The 25,044-nt window shown below is 32.4% G+C and overlaps 3 protein-coding genes and 1 long non-coding RNA gene across 18 annotated transcripts in view; 1 reads left to right on the top strand and 3 right to left on the bottom strand.

Moving 5' to 3' along the window:
* Positions 1-3,812: 3,812 nt before the first annotated feature.
* Positions 3,813-13,625, bottom strand: gry (trafficking protein particle complex subunit 11 gry). Its single transcript, XM_076397189.1, has 16 exons — positions 13,143-13,625; positions 12,917-13,082; positions 12,673-12,860; positions 12,390-12,620; positions 12,194-12,335; positions 11,476-11,646; positions 11,284-11,417; positions 11,024-11,231; positions 10,263-10,465; positions 10,021-10,204; positions 9,630-9,948; positions 7,854-8,218; positions 7,645-7,802; positions 5,711-5,924; positions 3,990-4,181; positions 3,813-3,937 (listed from the first exon to the last, which is right to left on the bottom strand). Exons 1-16 carry the CDS (start codon positions 13,526-13,528, stop codon positions 3,878-3,880), a joined length of 3,321 nt encoding a protein of 1,106 aa, XP_076253304.1. The 5' UTR covers positions 13,529-13,625; the 3' UTR covers positions 3,813-3,877.
* Positions 13,626-14,619: 994 nt separating this feature from the next.
* Positions 14,620-25,044, top strand: part of LOC143191820 (uncharacterized) — a 29,937-nt gene continuing 19,512 nt past the window's right edge. Inside the window, exon 1 of the long non-coding RNA XR_013004636.1 lies at positions 14,620-14,758. This is a non-coding gene — a long non-coding RNA (uncharacterized LOC143191820). The remainder of the gene's footprint in view (positions 14,759-25,044) is intronic.
* Positions 14,791-18,030, bottom strand: LOC143191815 (uncharacterized). Its single transcript, XM_076397230.1, has 2 exons — positions 17,888-18,030; positions 14,791-15,970 (listed from the first exon to the last, which is right to left on the bottom strand). Exons 1-2 carry the CDS (start codon positions 17,928-17,930, stop codon positions 15,519-15,521), a joined length of 495 nt encoding a protein of 164 aa, XP_076253345.1. The 5' UTR covers positions 17,931-18,030; the 3' UTR covers positions 14,791-15,518.
* Positions 17,900-25,044, bottom strand: part of Sarm (Sterile alpha and Armadillo motif) — a 340,621-nt gene continuing 333,476 nt past the window's right edge. For 9 of the 15 annotated variants that reach the window (XM_076397203.1, XM_076397196.1, XM_076397190.1 and 6 more), the window contains 5 exons: positions 22,703-22,939; positions 20,789-22,095; positions 20,196-20,727; positions 19,970-20,136; positions 17,900-18,142 (listed from right to left, as the gene is read on the bottom strand). In XM_076397203.1, the coding sequence (XP_076253318.1) occupies positions 17,935-18,142; positions 19,970-20,136; positions 20,196-20,727; positions 20,789-22,095; positions 22,703-22,939 (2,451 nt within the window). In that variant the 3' untranslated portion in view covers positions 17,900-17,934. Of the gene's footprint in view, positions 18,143-18,421; positions 18,581-19,969; positions 20,137-20,195; positions 20,728-20,788; positions 22,096-22,702; positions 22,940-23,467; positions 23,615-25,044 lie in introns of those variants that run through there. The other 6 variants (XM_076397198.1, XM_076397200.1, XM_076397199.1 and 3 more) reach the window with 3 other exon arrangements.

Here is a 25,044-nt window from a genome sequence, read left to right on the forward strand (position 1 = left end):
TAATAAATCAAGAAAATTAATAAAGATATCAATGAAAATCAACAGACTTAAATCTAATAATTAATTAACGATAATAAATCAATTTGACAACGGATATATGGAAGATTAAATAATGAGGTGTCTCAAATTTCTCAAATAAAGGGACGTGTCAAAAGTAAAAGTGAATTATTGAAACCATCGGGAAAAAGGCAAGAATAACATACTTTCAGCTGGACTATTTGGCGTCTTGCTTCAAGCTACCGGCTATTTATATCTATAGTCGGTGGGCGTGTTGACGCCTATGACGCTATTAAAATATAACATATTATATATGTTTTTATCTTCAGATAGAATGACTTCAGATATTTAACCTATATACTACCCGCATTTTATGTTCTACTATATACACACAATTTAGCTTAATACCTACCTATAACTATTTGTGTTTACAATATTATTTTTACTTCATCCAACTGATCACTTCGAAGTCAGTGCCGAGTAACAAATTGTTTTGTTCGTAATTTAATTTTAAGAACCCATTATATTAATTATATTATTATAACAGTTATATTAATTTAGATTTATTTTCTTGGTAATTTATTTTTTTGTATATGTTACAAAATTATATTATTATTTTTGTGTTGTTTGGGTTCGGCACCGACTTCAAAGTTCCAATGGGACCACCTCGGAAGTGCACCGTTTCGAATAAAAAATAATTTCGGTCCATAATTGACTGAGAAATCCGTGAACAGTACCACTTCCTCAGATCGACGAAGCATGACTTGGCTAGAACACGACATGCAGAAGTGCGAAAATAGATCGATGTTTGGGTTGGTGCTAAATCAACACCAAAAATATTTTATCAATACATGTCTTTTTAAAGGGGAAATATATATGCAAGCATCTAATATATCGGGCCACTAAAATTCTTATGAATAATTTTTTCCCAAGAATTCGCAGAAAAAAATAGGTCTATTCGAAGGATAATTCGATGAACGATATCAAGTAATTGCAATACATTCTTGATATATTACTATTTAAACTTGAGCCTTAGAAACAATTACATTCGTACCTATAATGCCAATTGACTTTTGTAACGGATCAATTCCAATAATGATGAATTACTTCAAAGTAAACTGGAAACTGAATCACGTCAAAGAGTGTTATTTTCTTTGATGGGACTACAGAGGTGTCGTATATTTCATTATTGCTGTGATAATAAAGCAAATGCTCAAGTCCGATATCAACAATTTAATCCTTTCCCAAGTTTTATGCCATGCCCAAACCAGAATCTGCTCATATCATGAGTCATCAGTTATGATAATTATGCTACTGATAAAGTTTGAGGAGTAAAGGATATGAGTTAATGATTGTAAAATATGCTATAGCACAAAGAAATCATACAAGATATGTCAGTAACGTGTTTTGGTCCGAGTGAGTGTTATATTAGCAAGCATGTCTAAAAAGTATCTATAAAATTTCAACCAAAATGATTGTGTACATATCAGCTGTTGAAATAATAACAGGCATTTTGATGCTCTATAAATCGTAGTTCAGTGAATTTGCATTAAATTGTGTTATAAAATTGACATGTAATACAAGAAAACCGTAAAACTAATATTTACATCTACAACCGATGAAAACATATAAAATTAAAAACTTGATTATAAATGATCACTCATCCAATTATATTAAGAATAGATAAATTCCTGACGATGTTTATATGCTAATTAGCCTAAATTCCATACATCTATTCGGATGTTTTAGGTGTGAAATATGTACAATGAATTTTTAACAAAATGTAGCATTGTAATCATCTCCCTTTTTTTTGGCCTGGAACCGGGTAGGGGAATTCTGTTACGGATACCTGGTCGGGAAGACCCGCAAGAATAAGCGAGTTGGACTGGTTATGTGGAGACTCTCTCTGGGCTACCCACTAAACCCCACCCTATCAGCTGATCCAATGACCCTAACTGATACTTTTTATTGTTAGTAAGGAGGGTGCCCGTAACCGGTAACACCGTTAAGAGGCACAAGGGCCAGGCAAGGACGGGGCGTCGTTATCACACTACGCAGCTTGCGGTACATGAGTTAATCGCTCGCCGTAGAAGGTCGAGACAATTCGGAGTTAGAGCACGACGGGGAAGTGTCGGCTGTGATAGAATAAGGCCACGAAGAGCCGAATGAGTTATTGGCCTAAAATATCGGCCAGCTCGGTAATACATCTATTGTCCGAGAGACGAAGAGTGGAGAAATATCTCGAGTAAACCTCCAGGTTCATAGAATAATAGATGTAACTAAAAAAGCCCTTGAAGGTAAAAAGGTATGTCCTATATTCTTAGATGTAGCACAAGCCTTCGATGGCATGACGGCCTTGTTGATATGTCAGAATGTTTAGAGTCAAACAAAACGAAGCCTACTCTACAATAAAAGAAGCTAAAGCAGGTGTATCACAAGGAAGTGTATTGGGGTCAGTTTACCTCTTCTCCATATGTGATATACCACAAATGGAAAGTATCACGATGGCTACATTTGCTAATGACACCGCGGTTCTTACTGTCGAAGACAATAGTGAAGAAGCCACACAAAAATTACAACAGGCAAGTGACAACATAAATAATTCGATCCAAAAATGGGAAATAAAAACTAACGAAACTAAATTTGTACATGTGCAGTTCACGCATAATCAGATCACAAGTACCAATAACAATAAATAATACTATCATTCCATATAGCAACAACGCTAACTATCTTGGAATAAATCTTGATGCAAAACTCGCTGGAAGGAGCATGTAAAAAAGAAAGGGAAAGAACTGGGTTTAAAATATAATGCATATAATAATATAATAAATATATATCTGTACATAATAAATTACTATTATACAAGCAAGCGTTCAGATCTATATGGACATACGGAATTCAATTATTGCAATGTTCCGCGAAAAGTAATGTAGATACAAGTTTTCCAGAACAAGAAAAAATCAAAAGAATTAAAAGGAGACAGACTCCATTCTCATGTCAATATCGAAGTAATACAACTCTTGGATTACACCAGGATACAGACTCAAATGTATCAAGCCATTTAATCTCGTGTAGTGTAGTGCAGTGATATGCCTTTAATAGAAAAACAGTAACGTTAATATATAAACATTATTACATCTGAGACTAAGATAGGGCTGATGCGCCCTTAAATTATTGTAAAGACAAATTGTAGGTAAATCGGCAACGACTAGTAACAATGCAATAAATAAATTAAAATTATTTCAAGGTATTGAAAGAAGCACTGGTCTCAATGTATAATATCTAATGGGAACTATGGAGTAAAATAAAAATTTTAGTTATTTTTTAGAACACCTCGTATATACTTTAAGTATTCCTTGCACTGTTAATTCACTGTTTTAATATGTGCAAACATTTCAGACTCTAAACCAGAAAAATTCGACGACAGTATCGCGATTATTGGGGGAAATTCTAAATGTTATTGAAAATATGAACGATTTAGTGCCAAAACATAAAACCGCAACTTAATGGTTTCATAAAATTACCCGATAACCAATCTCTGACTAATAAACTTATTTTTATATATTTTTAAATATCGCTAAAACTAATATTTATGTAAATGCAGTAATATATAGGCATTTGTAACTGGTGGGGAAATTTTACAGATCCCAGATGAAAGCATTACACGGCCAAATTAATCAAAAGTTTTAATGCTGTATACATTCTATTAACATTCTCGTATGAGAAAACAAAATATGTAGATTTAGTCAGGTAACTAGTATTTCCCATTAAAATATTGTAGGATATTAAAAAGAATTAAATAAAACTGTATATAAAAAACAGATAATTTAATAAAAATCATTATTATCAGGTAATAACAGAACAGAACATAATAAAGTTAACTAACCACTTCCAGCTGATTCCTTATCATTTCTGGTAGCTCTGTATTAGATTGAGGCTAAAAAAATATTCTATTTAAATACACCCTATGCATATAAGTAGCATCTTACCATGATAAATATCTCTTGGGGAATGTTTCTATCAATTAACTGATTCAGCTGATCCTGTCTTAAAGCTGGCCCATCGGTACTATTTTCAGGAATAGATAAAATTATCCTTGGTAAAGTTACACTGCCTGCCATAAGCGGATATAGATTGTACTGGAGAATCTTTGTTGAATTTGGAAGTATCGATACACTAAACTGTAAATTATAACATGATATTAATTTCGTAAACAATTAAATCAAAAATCAAATAATCCATTAACATATATATTAAATTTTAAAATAAAAAAAACTAGATGTTAAAATTTGACAAAAGTTCAGGCCTACAAATTAAATTTAAAGAATTTACAATGGTGTTATTGTGTATTAAATCCCATCTGGCACATTTGTAACCAACTACGGTTGAAGCCACACTAAGGCCAGGCGCAAAATGCGACACATCTTGGTGAGGTGACGCAGTGAGGATCATGGTGATTGTACATGGGATAAAACTGCCAGACGCCGAAACCGCACAAATAGAATTGAAGTTCTCGCTTCGCAGTAGAGTTGTACACAGTAGTAGGCTTGGTACAATGGCAATTGATACTTTACTAATACCGACTAAACTGGAATTTAGTTCTGAATGTGATATGGAAGATGAATTCGAATCTGAAATGGTAATATTTATATCCAAGATGGCTAGTAAAAGGTAACTGAGAAGTTTGCATCCAAAAAGAAGAAAGACTCACGAATAATTCACTTTAACTAAAGAATTTAGTCCTCATGTAGTCTACACGACTACATCGTATAAAACTTGTCGAATCAGCACAGCTTCGATTAATTCTTCTATTTTTAAACACTCATCGTGACTTTAAGCGAAAACTGAGACAAGAACACTGCATTCTAAAGGATCACGTTAGCCAAAACTGCATCATGGCAGGCTGCGAAGCAATATTGTGCGGTAGCTATTGTTCTTTAAACCAACAAAATTATGTCGCGGTGACTCACGCTGCGTCACTTCCTCAAATTGAATGAAAAAAGCGGCTGAAGGTCATCGAATACCGCGTGAAGATGCTCCATCGATTTCAACATGTGAATAGTGTTCCGAATAGCCAATAAAAATTGAAGCCGAGGATTTGGAGGCATTGAAACCATCAATGAGGATCGCTATAGACTACAACGCTCGCTAGCAAAAAAAGGCCGGAATATGAGCCAACAATATTATTCTTCAGCATGACATGTTGCAAAACCGGTAAAAACATATTTGGAAACATTATAATGGAAAGTGTTATCCCACCCGCCGTATTCTCCAGACCTTAGGCCTTCTGATTACCACTTGTTGCCATATATAAATCATAACTTTTTGCTTCACTTTTTGCTGCGCTTCACTTCTTATGAAGATACTAAAAAATAACTCGATTCGTGAATAGGCTCAAGAAATATATAATTCTTTCAAGATCAAATCTGTAAATTGCCTGAAAGATAGGACAAGTAGCTGCTATCGATGAACAATACTTTGAATAAAATAATCTACCGATTTTTCATAATAAAGCTTCAAATAAGAAAAATCTTTAAAACAAATGTATAAGCCTAATGTTAATATCTAGAATTCCAAGTTATGAACGAAAGAAAATTAATTTTTTTAAGCCAAACCCCCGTTGATTCCCGTAATTTTATGTATTTAAAAGACAACATATATAAACAAAAGAAAATTTCATAGACCTTATTACTGTCTGTAATATTCTTACCTGTCTATAACCGGAATACATAAAGGCCTTACTGGTTTCCATCCCTCCATCTAACTGTACCAAATGGGACGAATGATTTATCAAGTGGTATTCGATTATTAAAGGTGTTCTCACGTAACCATGAGCTGGTGCTATTAATTTTAAATTTAAGGGGATCCAATCACAGTGATGGCCATGCAATGTAACCTTAGTAACTGCAGTTAGTCCATTCTCTCTATAAAAAATAAAACGCAGATTATGTCAACATTTTTGTTCAACAGTTGTTGATATCAGTTTCTGGAATTGCTTCAATCCGCTCAAAACGATATCCTCGAAGAGATTTTTGAATTTAGGGAGTAGCCGTAAATACAATGGAGCTAAATCAGGAAAATTAAGTGGTTTCGAAAAGCTGTGATTAGAATTTTGTATGAAAAAAGCACATAATCGTGATGATTAAGTAACATTCAAATATAGCTCGCTTATAAAACTTGTTCACAATAAATAACTTCATATTTTTTTTATTTATTACTTTTGTTTGATTAGAGTATTATTATTATTGTAGTGCCACTGTAAATAATTTTGTCATGATCACCAACTTATTATGAACAGTGATATGTGGTGTATACAGTGAGTTCATTTCATTATTCATTACATTTCAAAATGATCTTGTTAAAATAATCTCAATAGTTTTGTTTCTAAATAAACATAATTTGCTTATAATTTAAAAAAATTTGGCAATAAATGTTAACAAAAACATATAACCAACAATTCATTCAAACATACTGTGAGTTGTACTGCTCTGATGTCAAGTAGATAAAATATATAAATTCTGGTCATAATGTTTAAACAAGTCCCAGTCACATCTGAGAGATCAACTCTCCAGTATTTTCAGGTTCCTTTGAGCAATGAAAAAATCGAGAGAATATTGGCATAATGTGGATAGAATTAGCCTTACAGCCTTTGCGTGTTTATAAATCTCAAAACCCTTTCGATGTTTTCTCTCAAGACAGCCTTGTGGAGTAGCTAAAACCTCAACTTTATTGAGCTTAATGTTGTGGCCAGTATCCATCCAATGTACTGCAAAAGCTGACTGGACCAACATGTGGCCATATCTCACATATTTTTAATATCCTTTTATCCATGTATTTACTATTCTCCTTGTTTCTCGCATGTACGCTTTCCCAAACTTATATGCAATCTTCTACCCACCTGTTACCTTTAACGGTTCATTTTAAGCCTTGGGTTTAGAGCAAGCCCAAGACAACATTAATATAGGGTTTCTTAGTACCTAGGTAATATGGTCTGTTGCTCCTTGAAGAACCTTTTCTTTATATCTATATTGTATTCTCAAACACCACATACAAAAATAGACAAACACTACATCAATTAACAAAAATAAAATTAAAAATAAAAAAAATATTAAATTTCTTATAATTGTAAATTATTTTGTTGATAAATATAAATTAACCAAATTATTGTATGAGATGAAGTATTAACTGAGCATAATCCAGACCACAGAAGGTCTAGATAAGGTTTAGCCTAAGCAGAGCATAACAAAATGTTAACAACAATAACTAGAAAAAGACCCAAAAAAATTACTTAGTTGATTGCATCTGGTGTATGGTCGATGGATTTCTTACTGATATTTCTTACTTGTTATCCATGGCAATGTACAACCATATTAAATTGTCGAAAAATTGTATTAATGGATGAAATTAAAAATAAGCCGCATCCACCATATGATCTTGTACTGTCCATATAATAATGTCTTTTTGGCAAATAAACGACTTGATTTTGAAAGAAACTGAGACTGCCCTTTTCCTTACTTACTAACTACCCAGGTTTTTATTACTGCAGGACGTAATTACGTCTATTAATCGCAAATAGTTGTTCTTTTAAATGATAATTACTTTTTCATAAACCTATATTGATAAACTAATAAAAATACTATATACCTTTTCCATGTGATAGTATAATCTCCTATAACCATATTTTGATCAGACATTTTTTCCGATATTGCCAAAAATAACTCGGTACCGATTTCTTCGGTGTTGAAGGAACATCCTGCTAGGTGACTTTGGACTTTTGATTCTACCGATCTTATCGGGGGCATCTAGAATACAACACTTTACATTTTCCTTTAAAATATTTACTATATACATACAAAATCAACAGATGTGTTTTCGATCTGAATAGGCCACGGAGAGTTATATTTTACTATGGGCATAACGCCGAATTCTTCACCAGCATAGAACTTCTGTATTTCTTGCATCAAGATCGAAAAATAAGCTGTTGAAACTTCAAACGGTTGACACACTGGTAACGTAACCAACTCGTTTTTAATGCTGATAATCGGTTTGCCATTATCTAATATGTAAGTTATCTTCACATTTAAATTGCAACTTTGCAATGTCGTAACTTTAACATATAAACTAGATGTAACTGTTGCATTTACAGTCAAATCTGATGGAGTTGGTAACAAGAGTGGGAGTTTTTCAGCTTTCATTGATGTCGATAATGAAAACTGTGCTAGAAATATTTGAAATAATTAGATTGTATTAATAAACAAAAATGTTTTCAATATAACAGGTCCATTGAAAAGTCCCCGGCCTACCATAGTAAAACAAATTTTTTTGGCAAAATTATTTTTTGTATTCAACATAATCCCCTTCAAGGGTGATACCCTGATTATAGCGACCCCCCAACTTTTCGATTCCATTGTTGTAGTACGATTTGGCCTCAGTTTCGGCGATCAGCTCTTCATTCCACGAAAATTTCTTCCCAGCGAGCATTCTTTTGAGATCTGAGAACAGGAATAATACGGTGAATGAGCAAGCAATTCGAAGACCAATTCATGGATTTTTGACACGGTGCATTGTCTTGGTGAAGCAGCACTTTCTTTTTCTTCAAATGCGGCCGTTTTTCGGCGATTTCGTCCTTCAAATGGTCCAATAATACTATGTAATAGTCGCTGTTGGTGGTCCTTCCTTTTTCAAGGTAGTCAATGAAAATTATTCCATGCGCATCCCAAAATACAGACGCCATAACCCTGCCAGCCGACTGTTGCGTTTTCCCACGCTTTAAAGCGAGTTCATCGTATGCAGTCCATTCGGATGACTGTCGATTGGACTTCAGAGTGAAATGTTGGAATCATATTTCATCCATTGTCACATATCGACGCAAAAACTCGGGTTTATTACGCTTGATCATCTTCAAACACTGCTCCGAATCATCAACTCGTCGGTATTTTTGATCAAAAGTGAGCTCGCGCGGCACCTACTTTGCATAGAGCTTTCTCATACCCAAATATTCGTGAATGATATTATGTACACGTTCAGTTGATATTTTTAGAGTGTCTGCTATTTCATTCAATTTCAATTTACAGTCATTCAAAATCATTTTGTGGATTTTTTAAATGTTTTCGTCGGTAACAACCTCTTTTGGGCGTCCACTGCGTTGACCGTATTCAGTGTTCATTTCACCACGTTTACACTTAGCATACCAATTCTTGATGGTTGATTTTCCTGGGGCAGTGTCCGGAAACTCCGCATCTAGCCAAATTGTTGCCTCAACTGTATTTTTTCCCTTCAAAGAGCAATATTTTATCAACAGGCGAAATTCCTTTTTATCCATTTTTTTTTCACAATAACAAAAGTTGCTTCACTCAAAATGTTATAATTCACAAACTAATGATCCAACAGCTGTCAAATTTATATACACATCTTTTGAGAGTTAGGGCTAACTAAAAAACATATGGATTTAATTCTAGTAGCGCCATCTATGTGTCAGGTCGGGAACTTTTCGATTGACCCGTTATGCATAGAAAGTTAATGACAAGGAACATAAATAGAAATTTAGTAACATCAGGAGGACGGAAGATAAGAGAATCTGTCGAATAGATTTAAACAGTCCAGGAATATTAGGAATTATTAATATTTACCATTAGTGTTAAGATTTTCAGAATGCACTTCCACTTTCATATCCTTAATGTTATTAAGTTCCTCGTTTGTAATGGAAATATTGATTTTGTAACATTCTTCTAACAAAATTGGTGGGGCGTGCTCAAATTTTATTTTTATTTTGGAATTTCTTGGTACAATAACAGCATTATACAGTGGTTTTATATTCTTAAATTCATGTACCTTTCCGTAATTATGGAAATATTTTTTCTCTATCGTTTCCGATTGGGTTATTTGAGTACCGAATTTCAAATTAACTAAATAATCGGGTTTACCGATTTGAATATTCACCCATTCAACCTAATAATAAATATAATAGAATAAAAAATGGATAGGTCCTAGTATTACAATTTTCATTAAAATTAGCTGTACCTGAACTTCTTTATTGATATCATTTGGATTTGATTCAAATTCGATGTTATACTTTTTAACTTCATTAGGATGAAATACTAAACTGGTATCCTCTGATTTTTGAATACTGAATTCAGAATTTATATTCGGCGAATTAATTTTAACAGTAATATCGGAAAACGTCAAAGGAAACGGGCAGAAGCTCCTAAAACATGTTTCATTTAGACAATAGTAACAATTAAGTTTTGTTGAATTCTACTTACTTGACGAACAATTCCAATATGACATTTTGATCCATTTCAAAGGTAGGCTTCGCAAATCTAACTTTTGTTTCAATACAAGATGTAATGTTTGTCATGTCTAAGGTAAATGCTGATGCATCCACGTTAAAAACTGGTTGCCAGAGTATAATAGCATTTTGTAATATATCATGGGGCAATTTGGGATCACCAAATGGAATTTGTTTCTAAAATATCATCTCTAAGTCTCTATCTCTATCTCTCTCTAATATATAATATATTTGGATATTTTTTAAAGTGATAAAAGACCATTATCAAATGATATTTACTGACATATTGCTTGTAATTGTCAATATTTTGAAAGATCAACCCAAAAATTAAAAAAATACATCAAATTATTAATTAAGCAAATTTACCCAACTTATTAAAATATTGATTATGTTTATCTAGAAAGGTTCGTGATTTGTTCCCTATAGATGGCGCCAAGTTTAGAACACTGACACTTCAAGCATTATTTCGCCTGTATAATTATCTAAATTTGTTTATATTATATTTCATATAATACAATATATTTTCAATTCTGATCTATACAGTCCTTTTTCTAACAATTGTTCGCTTTTTTAACATATTGTAATTAAAATGTTCACTACCCCGAAATATTAAAGAAAATTTTCTTTCTTTTCCTAAGCCTACTATAAAATTATTAACAATTGTTTCATTCCTATTAAAGGATTACGTTGAATAACAATTATAATAAAAAATTAATGCGTTTTTTTATTATTTACCTTTAAAATCCGATTCAGATTTTCATAGATTCGTTTTTTATCTTCCGATGAAATACTAATTAACGAACCCAAAATTTCGAAAGCCAGATGTATGTAGTCTTGAACGTTGGCGGTAAGGAAAGCACACTTTATGGCTTTTTCTAAGATATTCGATATAATTACCCACCACTTTTCTTGTCTATAATCCGAGAGCATATGAGTAAAGAGCCTAAAATTAATATAGTAAGTAAAACAAAAACCGGTAGAAAAAACAAACATACGTTAAAGCTTTTCCAAAGTCTTTTGAATCATAACATTCCTCTGCCATCTTTAAAATCAAATGCCTCCTGGTGCGAGGACATTTGTAAATTTTATATTGGGCTATAGCAAGTCCATAAAGGGAAATTATAATACCCTGGAATTGATATGTACAAATTGATAATAAATTAATATTATTAAGAACATTATATTACTGAGTGGTTGATTTGATTCTCTAAAAACTGCAAAGCCTGAATTCCGTTGGCTTCCACGACAGGTTCCGGAGGTTCTGCAGCAATTTTTCCTGGTCGCCAAGGCCGTTGTGCGAAAAATTCCATCTTGTCTATACCTTCCAGTGGATCAGGGCTAGGATATGCAATGATTTTCTAAATAAAAAGAATTAAACTAGTGCAGCATTTCCAGAACAAAAAGAGAAAAAAAAACAGCCTTTTGTTTATCCAGCATCGGCATGAAAAATAAGTTTCTTTAATTTTTAGGTTTTTATTTTATTTTAGTTTGTTTCAACGTCGAAGTCCAGTTGATGGCACAAAACACAAGATATAGATAGGAGCAAGGATAAGCCATAACAAAAAAAATTAATGGTATTGTCAATGCAATTTGTACTTTAATATTAGGATGCTTGAATTGACACAAAAAATATCTTGGTGAGTATAGTTATACATTTCAAGACTCTACTACCGCAAATGGTCTAGTGACGATTTAGCAAGTGAAAGCGAGAACGAAGTAAAATCCAAGATATTTTAGTATTTTTCTTACCGTTTTATGGGTCTCTCGCTTTGTATACTTTGCTACGTAAAAAGATTGTTTAAAAAAACTTAAATTTTCATTGTTGCTAGGTTTCAGTATTAAAAAAATAGTGTTATGAACCAGCCAATCGACAAAAGGGGTTGATCTTTTATAAACAAAACTTACAGAACAAAGATCTTGACAAGAATTCTTTCGAGCAATCGCATACTGAGCTGCTTGTTCGTAATAAATACCAGGATGTTGAGTTTGTAAAGCAGGCAACTCATGTTTCACAGCATCATCAAAAATATCCGCAAATATTTCTAATCTAAAAAGAATATTTTAAATATTCCCTGAATTCCAATTAATTTATCAGACTCACTGTTTTGAAAGCCATGCATAATGTTCGAAAACTAATTCCTGAAATCCTATTCTAGTCTTAAATTTATCAATGTGGGATTTAAACTGTGAAATGGCATCTCTTGGTAGATTTAAAACAAACATTAATTTACATATTTTGTAGTTTATAAAACCAGCAATTGTTCGAATTTCCAAAGCATTTGTATCAACTATACGAATATCTAGTAAATTATTATATGCAAGAGTATAATGCCTGAAATTAATTTCAAAGTTATGTAAATTCCTAACAGATATTGATATTTTACTTATGTGCTGATTGGATGTCTTGTCTCAGTTCACTTAAAAAGGCCATTTTAAATTGATGCCTGACATATAAATACTGATGCGAACTTTTATTCAGATGTTCCTTATGTTGTTTTATGTTTTTTATAAGGCTTTGATAATAATTTTGGCAAAACTCAAAAAATGCACTTTCTAATCTTATTGTATAACCCTGAAAAAATATTGAAAATAACAATAAAATCAAAGTTATTTTAATTAAAAACTAACTAATAAATGTTGTCCATGTGGAAGAACATATAAAGATTGTGAGTTTAATTCACAGCTTGAACATAAAGCAATAGCTCTTTCTGCAGCTAAAGGATCTTCTGGTATAGGTAAGTTATTCTGTATTAACACAACAATGATACGAGTATCTCTACCTTCAAGAGTTGCTCTAAAATATAACAAATATTAAAATACAAGCATTAATGAAAAAATTAATTAATTAAAGTACCTTAAAGATTGTACCCTCGAGGCACATTCAATCATCTTTTCAATCCATGAACTATCATTCCAATCTAAATCATAAAAAATCACTATAATGGCAGGTAACTCGTTTAAATGTTTCAACATCCAATTTTTTTTCAGAATCCCTTTTGGAACATACCAATCATAAGAACTTCGTTTAGTTTTCACATTAGGAAACTTATGGGTATTGCTTATTAATTTATATGATACAGCGGCTTTTTCATTGCGATTAATAAAAGTTTCCCAAATTGATTTATGTACTGCATTATTTACAGTGTCCAATCCTGAAAATCCAATTAAAGCTAAAGGTTTCACTTTAAGCTCAGGTGGAAGGTTAAAATAGTTCTGATAGGCTACTAAATTTGTTTGCATGTTTGTAGTTTGTATATTTAAGTATATATTCAACACCACTACAAGAGTTTAAAAAACTGTCATGCTTTGATCGCATCAGCTGATTCTGTGACATTAACTAAAATAGTTACTTCTATATTTAAGGTTGCCTAAGGTACATTTATAAATTTTGGCCAATAAAATTAATAAAACAGTAGTTCTCATATAAAATACGTATAATACATACAAATAAATAATATTAATCGATTAAGTCGATTTTGTAAAACTGAAGTTATCTGTTGAAATTATAATAATATTAATTATTAGTTGCATATCTCTAAAATGCTTATACAACCCATTATGTTTATGTGTAATGAATAAACAAAGTATAAGTATATATATCTGTGGTGCGATTAGGATTAGGAAGAGTTAGGAGTGTAAGAAATATCTATAGGCATTTCGATGCATATAGACTATATAACAAAACTTAAACTTATTATTAATAAAAGCAGTATTTATTTAACATACGTTTTCTAAAGTTTGCGTATGTTCTCTACTGTCAACCCACCTCTGTCACTAGGTACAGTGCGATTTAAATCAGATACCCTTTTTGCGATGATATTGAGAACGCAATACTAATCACATATTTTAGATTTTAGAATCACAATTTTTGATTCACACAATCACACAATAAAATGGCCAAAATTAAATCAAAATTGTGTTTGATCCCCTTTTCTGGAGTTCACCATATTTTCGATATACCACCTTAATATAGCAATATCTATTATAATTTTCTTATATTGCACAATAACTGTGATTAATTTTCTGATTTTGAAAATGGAATAATAAATTTAAGCTCAGGCGAAAGTTGCCTTCCCCGTCTACACTCAAAGCAAATGATAATTAATAAAATGTTACTCGCTAAAATTTTTTTTATACATTTCTAATTTTGATCAGAAAAATAATATGGATTTTATGCTTCTCCTATATTTGGATTAATATTCCAAAGTTGATGTATCAAAACATATCTTTCAAAAATTTTAACAAATTGAACTATCTATATCGATACTTTCTCAACCCTAATGTCAATTTTATATTTCTACTTTTTTAATTCAAAATCATAAAATTATGATGATTAATTTGTACGGCAAACGTATTGAATACAAAATATACAGACAGTTCAACGTTTTGTGATATTAATTGTTGTGTAAACCACTGAAAAACCGGATTAACTATATAAATTAAGATATAAGCGAGGAACAAGGTTATGTGGTGAGTTTAGTAGGTTTGAAAAACAGACAATAGAGCTTTTAATAAAATATATTTTTAAATATAACATAAAATAGAAAAACGACTTTACATCTATTACCTAATAATTATATCGCTTAGAGTGTTAAAAATGTAAAAACAACATCATTAAATTAGAAAGATTACAACAAAAGTAATCTGTAGGAAATGATGCTTATAATTTATTTTCAATAACTCTCTTATACACAAATTTACAATAATTTACAAACAAATAACACTAACAAATTGTAAAACAATAATAAACAGTACAACATTTATTTAAAACTTTAAAATAATTTAGGTAAAATTTTGTATTAACTATACAACATATAAAGTTATTGAAAATAAATGTTATCTTAAACCATTTGGATTTCTTGCTTAGAGTAAGCAAGCTTTGGTGTTTAAACATAAATTATATTATTACGATGAGTAATATGTTACAACACATTAAAATAATCAAGTATAAGTATTGTTAAATATGCTTAACAAACCAACAATAAAAAATATCATTGACCGCTATACTTATACCAAAAATACTTTACCGTAAAATTGTTAAGACTAAACCCTAGTATTTTTAAAAACATAATCACACATTTTAAAAGGCTTTACAAGATTGTGGGAAAGCACACGTTTTGTACTAAGTAATTTAGTTGCCATACATGAAATATATTAAAATATCACTTCTATAATTTGTCGATTGTGACAAATTTACAATATCAAAGCTTTAGTTTCTGCTGCCGTTGTTTTATTTTCTGATTAGAGATCTCACTTTGTTAACACACCGATCCATAAAATTCTGCTTCTTTTTTAAATCGCTACAATTACTTTGAACTGAATGCCTATCCAGATCTGGCGAACTATCAAGGGCATCCTCTACACTATAAGCTTTAATTTTATTGAGATTGGTGTGCGTGTCAGTCTGTTTTTCTTTAGGTGTGTCGAAATTTGTACAGCGTTCAGGGGCTGTTTCGGACGGAATAGATACTTCTTCGGCTTTTTTCGATTCGGAATCAAGTAGGCCATCCAGACTACGAGATCTATTGGGTGTACCGGGTGTACTGAACAGCGCTAGGGATGATACGGGTGTGATTGATCCTCTTCGTAACGGATAATGGTTGGGTAGGCATCTGTTCGATTTTGGATTGATGATCCAATTCCGCGATGGACTACCAGCTTTGAAGTACCTACAACTAGGAACTGAAATATTATAATTAGTTGCAGGATTCGGTTAATTCTTTATACAAGCATTATTATGCCATGCTACATATCAAATAATAGATCTGTTCATTGACAACGGCGAGAGTTATAAAATTAAACATTGCATTCCGGATTTATGTGTTGTGATTAAAAATAGAGAAGCAAAAGTAATTTGGGGTTCAGGAATTAATTCTCATTTTTTTTTCATTTGCATAAGCATTTATTAAGGTAGCTTTCTATCATCATTTTCTATACCTTCGGTAACATTGATAACACGATGAAGATTTTGATAAGGATTTCATTGCTGGCTTTCTCCTCAATAGTTCTTTATTAAATCGTTCAATTAGTGTTAGTATATATAATATACATCAGCAGCTACTATAATATACATTCGGAGCAAGAACCTATGACTAAATATTTTAACTGCGATGTCGATATTGCGAGTCCTTTGGGATAAACCCATGATTATTTTATTTTATAATTTTTATGGTCGTTTGTTATAAACAGTTATTTTACGCCATAATTTTTGTTTCTGTCTGGCAAGGAACTAAACTATGATTATGATAACCATTTTTCACGCCTTCCGAGTTTCCATAGCAGTGCAAACATGTTTCCTATTCTTGACTCGGTTAACTATCTAGCTTATTTGCAAGTTCAATAATTTCTCATTTCTATACTTCTTTCAACATTTCGCCATGTTTTTTTTTGTTGTTGACAACTCAAAATCACATTTTTAAACAGTTAATATTAAACTCTACAACTGAAACGTAGTGAGTCTGTGTAACCAGCTTCATATGTACAAGTAAGATAGGTTTTGATAGCATATTTCTTTAAATCAAACTGGAAAATCCGGTCCACTGTTAGTATGTGTTATCAATAAGCGACGGACAAACAAATATTAAAATAATTGAATTTGACACTTTAGATCAGCAATGTCTAAAGTTATTTATGCCTTTTAAATAATTCCACAGTTGGATATAGGTATTATTTAAAAATAGAGCGACATATTTCATAAAAGGTGCGTACTTGGAGATGACGCGGTAAAAAAAGCTACAGCAACTCAATGTTGAACACGATTGGTAGATTTCACATATGACCATGTTGAAGATGGTCTTTTAGAGCAATATGATGTTTCTGATGTGTTGTAAGTAGCGGCGTTAAGTAAGTAGTGCGACAAATAATCTGTTCTGCACCATCTCTGGAAACCCATGCAAACATCATATAATAAAGAATATCTGAATTGACAGAACAAATACTGAACATATCAAGTAATCGTCTCCAGTCGTAACAATCTAAAATTGTGTAGAGAAATGGGTAGTCGAAATGAAGCACTCTTCTTGCACAGTGAAATCCGATGGCTTTCCAGAAACAAGAGAGATTTTGAAAAGGTTTTTTAAATGCGACAAAATAAGTTTGCGGCTGTAACAATTTTGGATAAAGCGCATGATGAGCAGTGGCTTAAACAAGTAGCAAATGATTATAATAGAGGTAAACAATTTTTAGCGCATATTTTGTTGTGAGAAATAAATTATCATTGAGTATCGAGTAATAAAACTAATTATTAATGAAGCAGTGAAACAATTTAATTCTTCACATAAAAGATTAATAAACCCCCTTGTTCGTATTTAAATTCTGATGTCTTTGAATGAAACAACTTTGATCGCACTAAAAACATCTTTTGATGGTATTGATAAGAATTAATTCCTGATCCAAATATTTTCATCAATTTCAGTATTTTCTATAAATAAATGTTATAAATTACAGCAAATATACAATATAATCATAGCATAATACATATAGGAAGCAAGCAGCTAGCCAATAGCAACAAAAGAATGCAATTTTAATTTTATATGCATCGTTTTTTTTACTCCATGCCAAATTATACATCTGCACATACATAATGCTAAATATAATTACCTAGGCAGTGGTGTAGAGGTATGAACCGAGGCTGTGGGACCATCTAGTCAATCCCTGATGGCGCCACTCCCGTTGATATCTTTATCGGAGCCTTTCCCACTACCCGAATCGTTGCTGTGCATTCGTTGATAGCTGGGTTGTTGTCTAACTAACGCTGGATTAGATGGCGTTCCGGGTGTAATGTCGCCTTTACTAAATCCCATTCGCAACAAACTACTGTCGTTACCTTTAGCATTCAACTCGCCTCGCATGAACCTGAAAAAAACAGAACGATATTTATCAACCGGTACAGACTTTGACAAATGAACTAACATGAAGCATGCTCGACAAGAAACGAATAAAAGTTAGTAATACATGTTTTTTTGTATGCAACTAAGGGTTAATCGGCTGTCTTCCTAACTACTTACCTTAGCGGGTTTTGTTATATGCGGCATGCAATAATTCATGTAATATTAATTTAAAATACAACACAATGTGTTAGACAAAGTACTGATATCTTACAATAAACGATATTATAATATAAATATATATTACCAATATTGTTTGTTCAACTACTTCTATTGTGGATAAAAGCACCAACACAAAAATGTAGTTCAAAAAACATGCATTACTATAACTAGGCTATACTTTAATTAATCATTAATATTAGCAGGTGGTTAAAAGTCACTGACGTTTGTTGCTCCAGTGACAAATCTGAAAAAATACTACGTTTTAGCTGATGCTCTGAACACCGTGCTTTGTATTAATATAAGATACCACTTGAAAATCCACAGAAAACCTGAACATATTGTTTGAAGGGTAAATATATAGAAAATACTTACAGATCGCATATATTCAGTTAATTTTAACTTGCAAACATTTTAAAATTTACATAGCAATTGAATATATATCGATCATTACGAAATATAATCATACATATTAATCCTTCAAAGATATTAAGTTCTTGCATATACTCTGATCATTTTTTCACTTTAAGAAGGCATTTATTGAGAAAAAAAATTTCATTGCCTTCGAACTTTTCGGTTCTTCAGTCTGTTCTTGATCATTAACATCAAAAGTCTGCTTAAATCATTAAAACAAACCCGATAATTGGGATATGATGGAGTATAACCATAAATAAGTTTCTAAAAGTGTTTGATGGGATTGTGCGGCAGATTTCTTCAAAAGAAACAAAAGGAGTGAAATGCAACTTTGGGTATTCCATGATTGGCATCTGTATTCACTAAATAACTCAGTAATACTAAAGAGAAAATTGAAATTGATATACGGCATTTTCATCAATTGATATCGCTGGTCAAAATATTTGCAAGCACCTAATATTTTTATGTAGATATCGAGCCTGTATAATTTTGTTAATTATATGTTACTTATGTCTTTAATTTCAGTTCTTATTGGAATAATTTCTAACTTCAAATGTAATTATTCTTTTTTATTTGAAAATTAAATACAATATGATACCTACATAATTATATGTCCATTTTATTGATTCAGTATAGTACAATAGGTTTTATAATAGAATAGAATTGTTATACAAGTATTAATAATATAAGAATAAGTTAACAATTATCAAGAATGGAAAGTCAAGAGGACGCAAGTTTTGAGATTTTTAAATTTGACATAGACAAGACTGCACTATTTAATATACAATCATATATTTTGCATAGTTAACTAGATTCCTCTCAATAATTGTAGATTAATCCCCGTATAAGTCATAAACTTAATTTTCGTCGTTCATTTTTAATGCAGTCTTAGTATTAACTGTTTATTGAAATCAAGTACTTTGTATTGAGATGTTGATTGTTCATTATTAGTATCTAGATGATTTATCGTTAGTACAAAAAACAACCAATTAAGCAATTTACATAATGATCAGTTAATATCGTATATACAGCAGTAGTGGTAAATCAATTAAATGCTAAGGCATTAAATCAAACGGCGAAAAATATGTTTGATCAAAGCTTTTAGCTGTTTTTAGGCACTGAATCAATTTTATTTGTATTTATAGGGAATCAAATAGCTTATCTACATATATACAAAAAAATTAACAATTAACGCACTAAGGTGAGTGAAATTAATACGCACCTTTCTAATTTGTCCACACAAGCATCTTGATAGTCGTGAATCCATCGTACGGCATTAAAATGGCAGATCTGCCTCATGTCTTCAGGAAGTTCGTCAGGTTCGGGGAATGTAAAATTGTCAATAATAGGTATGATATTGCAATTCGCTGATAGGGCAGCTACGATTTCCTGTAAAAAATGATGCTGCATTATAGTATGTTCCTTGTCGGTGGTTCAAAACAACTTACCCTATGTACCCAGTCTTTTTTGTCGTGGTCATCTTTACATCTCTCCAAGGCATTGGGCGTCAATACCAATAAGAAATGTTTGGCTTTCTGTATACTTTGTAATAAATTATTATCAAACTTTCCCGCTTCCAGTCTTTCTACATCTATGAACACGCTGAAACCTCTCAGCTGCAGGTGAACTTTGAGGAGACTCGCCAGTTGCGATCCATTGGATCTCCGATAACTGACGAATACATCCAGGGATTTGTCTGGGTTGTCATCGCTCAGATCACTTCCTATTCGATTCTCTAGTTGTCGAATGCCTTCCATTATTCTATATCTGTGAATGGAATTTAGAATTCCGCACTCATTTAAGAGCTGATCTTCTGATATATTTCTTAAGGCATCCTTTGTTTCTATACCCGCATTTAATAGACTGTACGTGTATATTGAAAATTCTGGACCTAACGACTGAAGGAACGTGTTAATATTCGCAGAATCTCGTGAGGTGTAGTCTGCCATTCGTTTTAGTTTTTGGAGTTCTCGGGTAAACCTGCGTAATAAAAATAATGATATTACCCGTTGCTCTATAGATAAAAATTTGTATACTATACCTTTTTCTTTTGATTCCGTTTATAAGACCAATGTCGTCTTTTAAATTATCTTCAGTTAGCTGAAGTAACAAATCACCGTCAACTCTGCTTTCTACAAAGCTGTTTACTATTTCGGAGAACCCGATTTGCCGTACCCATTGCTCTACATCTTCCGTAGACCATAGTGGAACTTGCTGACTAAGTTTGTGAGGGACTTCCTCCCCGATCAGTCTCAAAGCATGAGCTGCGTACTTCGATGCTACAGCGTTAGGACAACTGGCTACTTTTTTTAGCGCTTCCACAGCTCCGATTTCTTGAAATATATTAGTGTTTCCTTGCTGCCTTTTAATACCGGCCTCCATGCAGAAATGGAAGGCAGCAAGGTTGCGAGCCTCTTCTCGTTTTGAACTTAATACTGGCACGAGGCGCTTCAGCCAGGTTTTACTCTGGCCGTGTGCGTGAGCTAGATTAGATTTGGCAAACTGCGAAGGGTTGTGCAGCGTGACGAAAGGTTCGACTAAACCTAAGGTACCTGACTGGATTACAACGGCTTCAATTTCGGCATTGGCTACTAGAACTGTTATGGCAAGACAAGCATAGTACTTTATGTTGTCATCGTTGTGGAAGGCTAACGGAAATAGCCACATCTGGACGTTCCTTTCTATCATGGTTTCTTGATTCTCGGCTCCACCATAAAGACTCAAATTTGCCAGCGCACCAGCGCAATGTCTTAACGTTTCCACGTCCTTTTTCCTGATCTCAAATAACAGAGCATCCAACCCTCCGAGCTTCACCACATCGCTACATGTTTCTTCACTATGTTTAAACAGGTGCTCCAAGATACCTGTACCTACTCTGGAGTGATCTACAGAATTGGTGTTTCTTATACAAACGCAGGCAACCTTTACGACCTTATCTAATCCGTGTTCAACTACGTAATCTCTGTTTTCGGTAGTTAGGCACTGTTCTAACAATTTTGCACTGTTGAACTGTAATTCGTCATTGGTATTTGTACAATTATTGAGAAGAAGCTCCATGCCACCGCATTTTCGCAACGCGTTACATAAGGTATAACCCAATTCATGGCCATAGGTGGGCACTGCCCAGGCTTTTCTAATAACGTCATTCATTTTATTGAGGATTTCAGGGGCTTTGGGATTGTGTTCGGCGTCTTGGATGCATTTTACCGATTTGTCCAGGTATGTTGTGTATTTATGAATGGCTTTCTCCACATCAGAGTACTTGGAATCAGCAGACAGTTGTTCTAGATCGTCTAATGATGTTTCTAATATTTCATCAGTCGGATTTCCATTCATGAAATCATGAATCTAGTTAAAAAAAGAAAGTTAGTGTTAGATAAAGCTATTTTTATAAAGGAATAGTCAATAAGGTTAGAGGATAAAGTAATTTAGATTTTACTTAACAGAAGCATTTATATAGAAATATTTATTCTTTGAAGACAGATTAGATTCTTTAAAAATGAACATTCAAGGTCATTTTTGTTACTTTGCTTTTTTATTTTTAATTAGAAAACTTTAAAAAGAAAAATGCAATTTAGGTTAATCAAAAATTATGTCGTATTTTCGGTGATCAGTGCTTAAGTAGACTCAGTGCCGCAATGGTTCGAAATGGTTCATCATAAGTTACTCAAACCTGACTATTGAGGAAGGTAATAAATACGACATAATTGATCAACAGTTGCTTTTCATCTTTACAAAGCAAAGTTTCACAAAATTATCTGCAATATTCTTTTAATTTTGTAAAACTAGCTACTAGAAGAGGCCTGTGAAAATTCTTTGGTTCTTCAGTGAGTTCAAATTATGGTTTTGCCAGAATGGTGACAAAAGATCATTGAACAAATTAGTGATTAGAATTTGAAATGTATATGAATAATTTCATTTTAAAACGCGAAAAAAAATATTAAAAAAATATTACCTGTGTTAGCATTTTGGCTGATGTGCCTTTGCTAGACGAGTATACAGCAGTGCTACTGGACCTACTGTGTAGTTCCTTATTGTAGATACCACTAGATGTTATGGTTTTCTTCTGCTGTTGAGATTCCGTTGCAGACTTTTCGGTACTGAATGTGTCTGTAGTAAGTTTTAGGTTGGTATGTTCCAAGTTTTTTGATTCTTGCTGTTGGACGTCACCTGCTTTTAAACTGCGTGCTTCCTGCAAACAAGACGACATCATAAAAATAATTAAACACTCAACATTATCAAAAATTAAGAAGCGCAAAATTGGTATGCTGTTATTTTTACTTTCTGGCAGAGTTCAGGGGTTATCATTTAAATTAATTTATATTCTAAATCAATTTATAATAGAACTTTGGAGTATGTTATAGTTTTGCAAATTGTTTTTATTCATATAAAAACTATATTTCATAAGTAAACAGATTCAAATAATATCTATCCATGATTTATATTTTTTTCTCATAAAATTAACAGTTAAATCACCTATATTAATACCTCGAACACTATTATTTCATAAGAAAAGTTGAACAGTAACAAAATAATAAAAAAACAACTGGCACTTTGCCCACCACTAAAACATTTGTAAGTGTTGGGAACTAAAACACCTTCATCATAGATTTCCATTAATTTTTGATAATAAATTATGATATACGTAGGAATTTTTAAACTACTGTTACGATAAAAACAGAAAACATTGAACGTTTATAATAAAGTACGAAAAAATTACATTTTCTGGAACGTAGCGTATTTTTGCATTCGCCGGAGTGTTTATATCCGAAACCAATATTGGCTTGGCCTCTTCGTTAAAGTCCACACTTTTAAATGCCCCCCTTTTTATCGGCCAAGGGGCGGACATTTTCACACCGTACATGTTCGGATCGGCTCTCAACTTCACACAAAATCACCTTCGGTTTCTATTGAGGATGTATAAATGAATATCTGTCGTCGCGAAATTCGTTTGCTGTCGATTCGCGCGCGTTTTGCTTACTAAAATAATTCTCGTAAAAAAACGAATTGGTCGTTTTTGGCACTACGCCATACTCTAACGCTCGGTTCAATTCGTAACACACGTTTGACGGCCTCTTCGGATGAATTCAAACTTACAATAACAAATCAATTCGGTCTGCGACTATTCTAGATTTATTAGCAAAATAATGGTTTGTGAATTAATAAAACAAATATGTGTCGGCGATATCACTATTGTTCTATAAACTGATCGACCACTCGGGTTTTTTTTTATATGAATCTCCCATCTGTTCTGTGCTTATCTAAATTAAAACTGTTTCTGTTAAAATTTTCATGAGTTCAGAAGACCGTTGCACTCGATAATTGGATTCATACGTTAGGAATTATGATCACACATTCATTTTCGTGTGCAGAATAAAGTTTATCTTTTTCTATCGTATCAGTTTGAGTGGTTTCGACATCTGGGGATATTGTTCTTCTTAATTTATTACTTATTTTAATATATTGCGTAGCGATTTAAAAATAAAATAAAAAGAAGACTTGTTACGTCATGTTCTGTCATAAGTTAATTCCGGAATGTCGGAAGAGATCTATGAACGGTCTGTTTATAAAGTGATTCGTTATATTTATAAACGAATTGGAAGTGTATTTTTAGTTTCAATTAATTAGAATAGAACGTTTTTTGTGTTGCGCAAATATACGCAGCGGTGGGCAGAAATGTCATATTTTTCCGACGTTCAGACTCGTTTCCGATGGTATGTAGATAATCGATGCTATAATAGCGTCGGTGTTTTTTCCTTCAACAGTGCGAAGGCGTGTGTGAGTTTACGCGTACCAAACAAGTCCGAACGTGATTCGTGTAAAATTCAATAACGATCGTCTTTTGTGGTCTATTATAAATAAAATGCCCAACCGATGCGCTAGGTTTCTTTTTAATCGTTTGAATTAAATTAAAATACACCTGCATTGACTGAACTTGTAACATTAGGTAATACTGCGGTTTTTATATAAAAATAAATATGTTTGCGTTGTCCGTTTAACTTGAAACAAAACAATTAGAAAACTTCTGTCATTGAGTCAACTGTATCTAACAACGGAAATCTAAAATAATAATCTGACTTGACACTATATTGTTAATATTAAAACAAAAGAATATGATTATAATAAAGAGCCATAACGTCAAATAATTGTGTTTTATTTAAAATTAGGAAATTTCAAATGACTGTAAAGACGTCTAAAAACAATAAGCGTTACTTTTCATGAAACATAAGCAAACCAGGCAAATAGGATTTAATTTAGCTATAAAAGGAAAGCAACGATTACAGTGCACATCTGGAA

The sequence above is a fragment of the Rhynchophorus ferrugineus genome, unplaced genomic scaffold (genome assembly GCF_030347505.1).
Source record: "Rhynchophorus ferrugineus isolate W39M unplaced genomic scaffold, kcgeb_rfMv2 rfM2, whole genome shotgun sequence".
NCBI lineage: Eukaryota > Metazoa > Arthropoda > Insecta > Coleoptera > Curculionidae > Rhynchophorus > Rhynchophorus ferrugineus.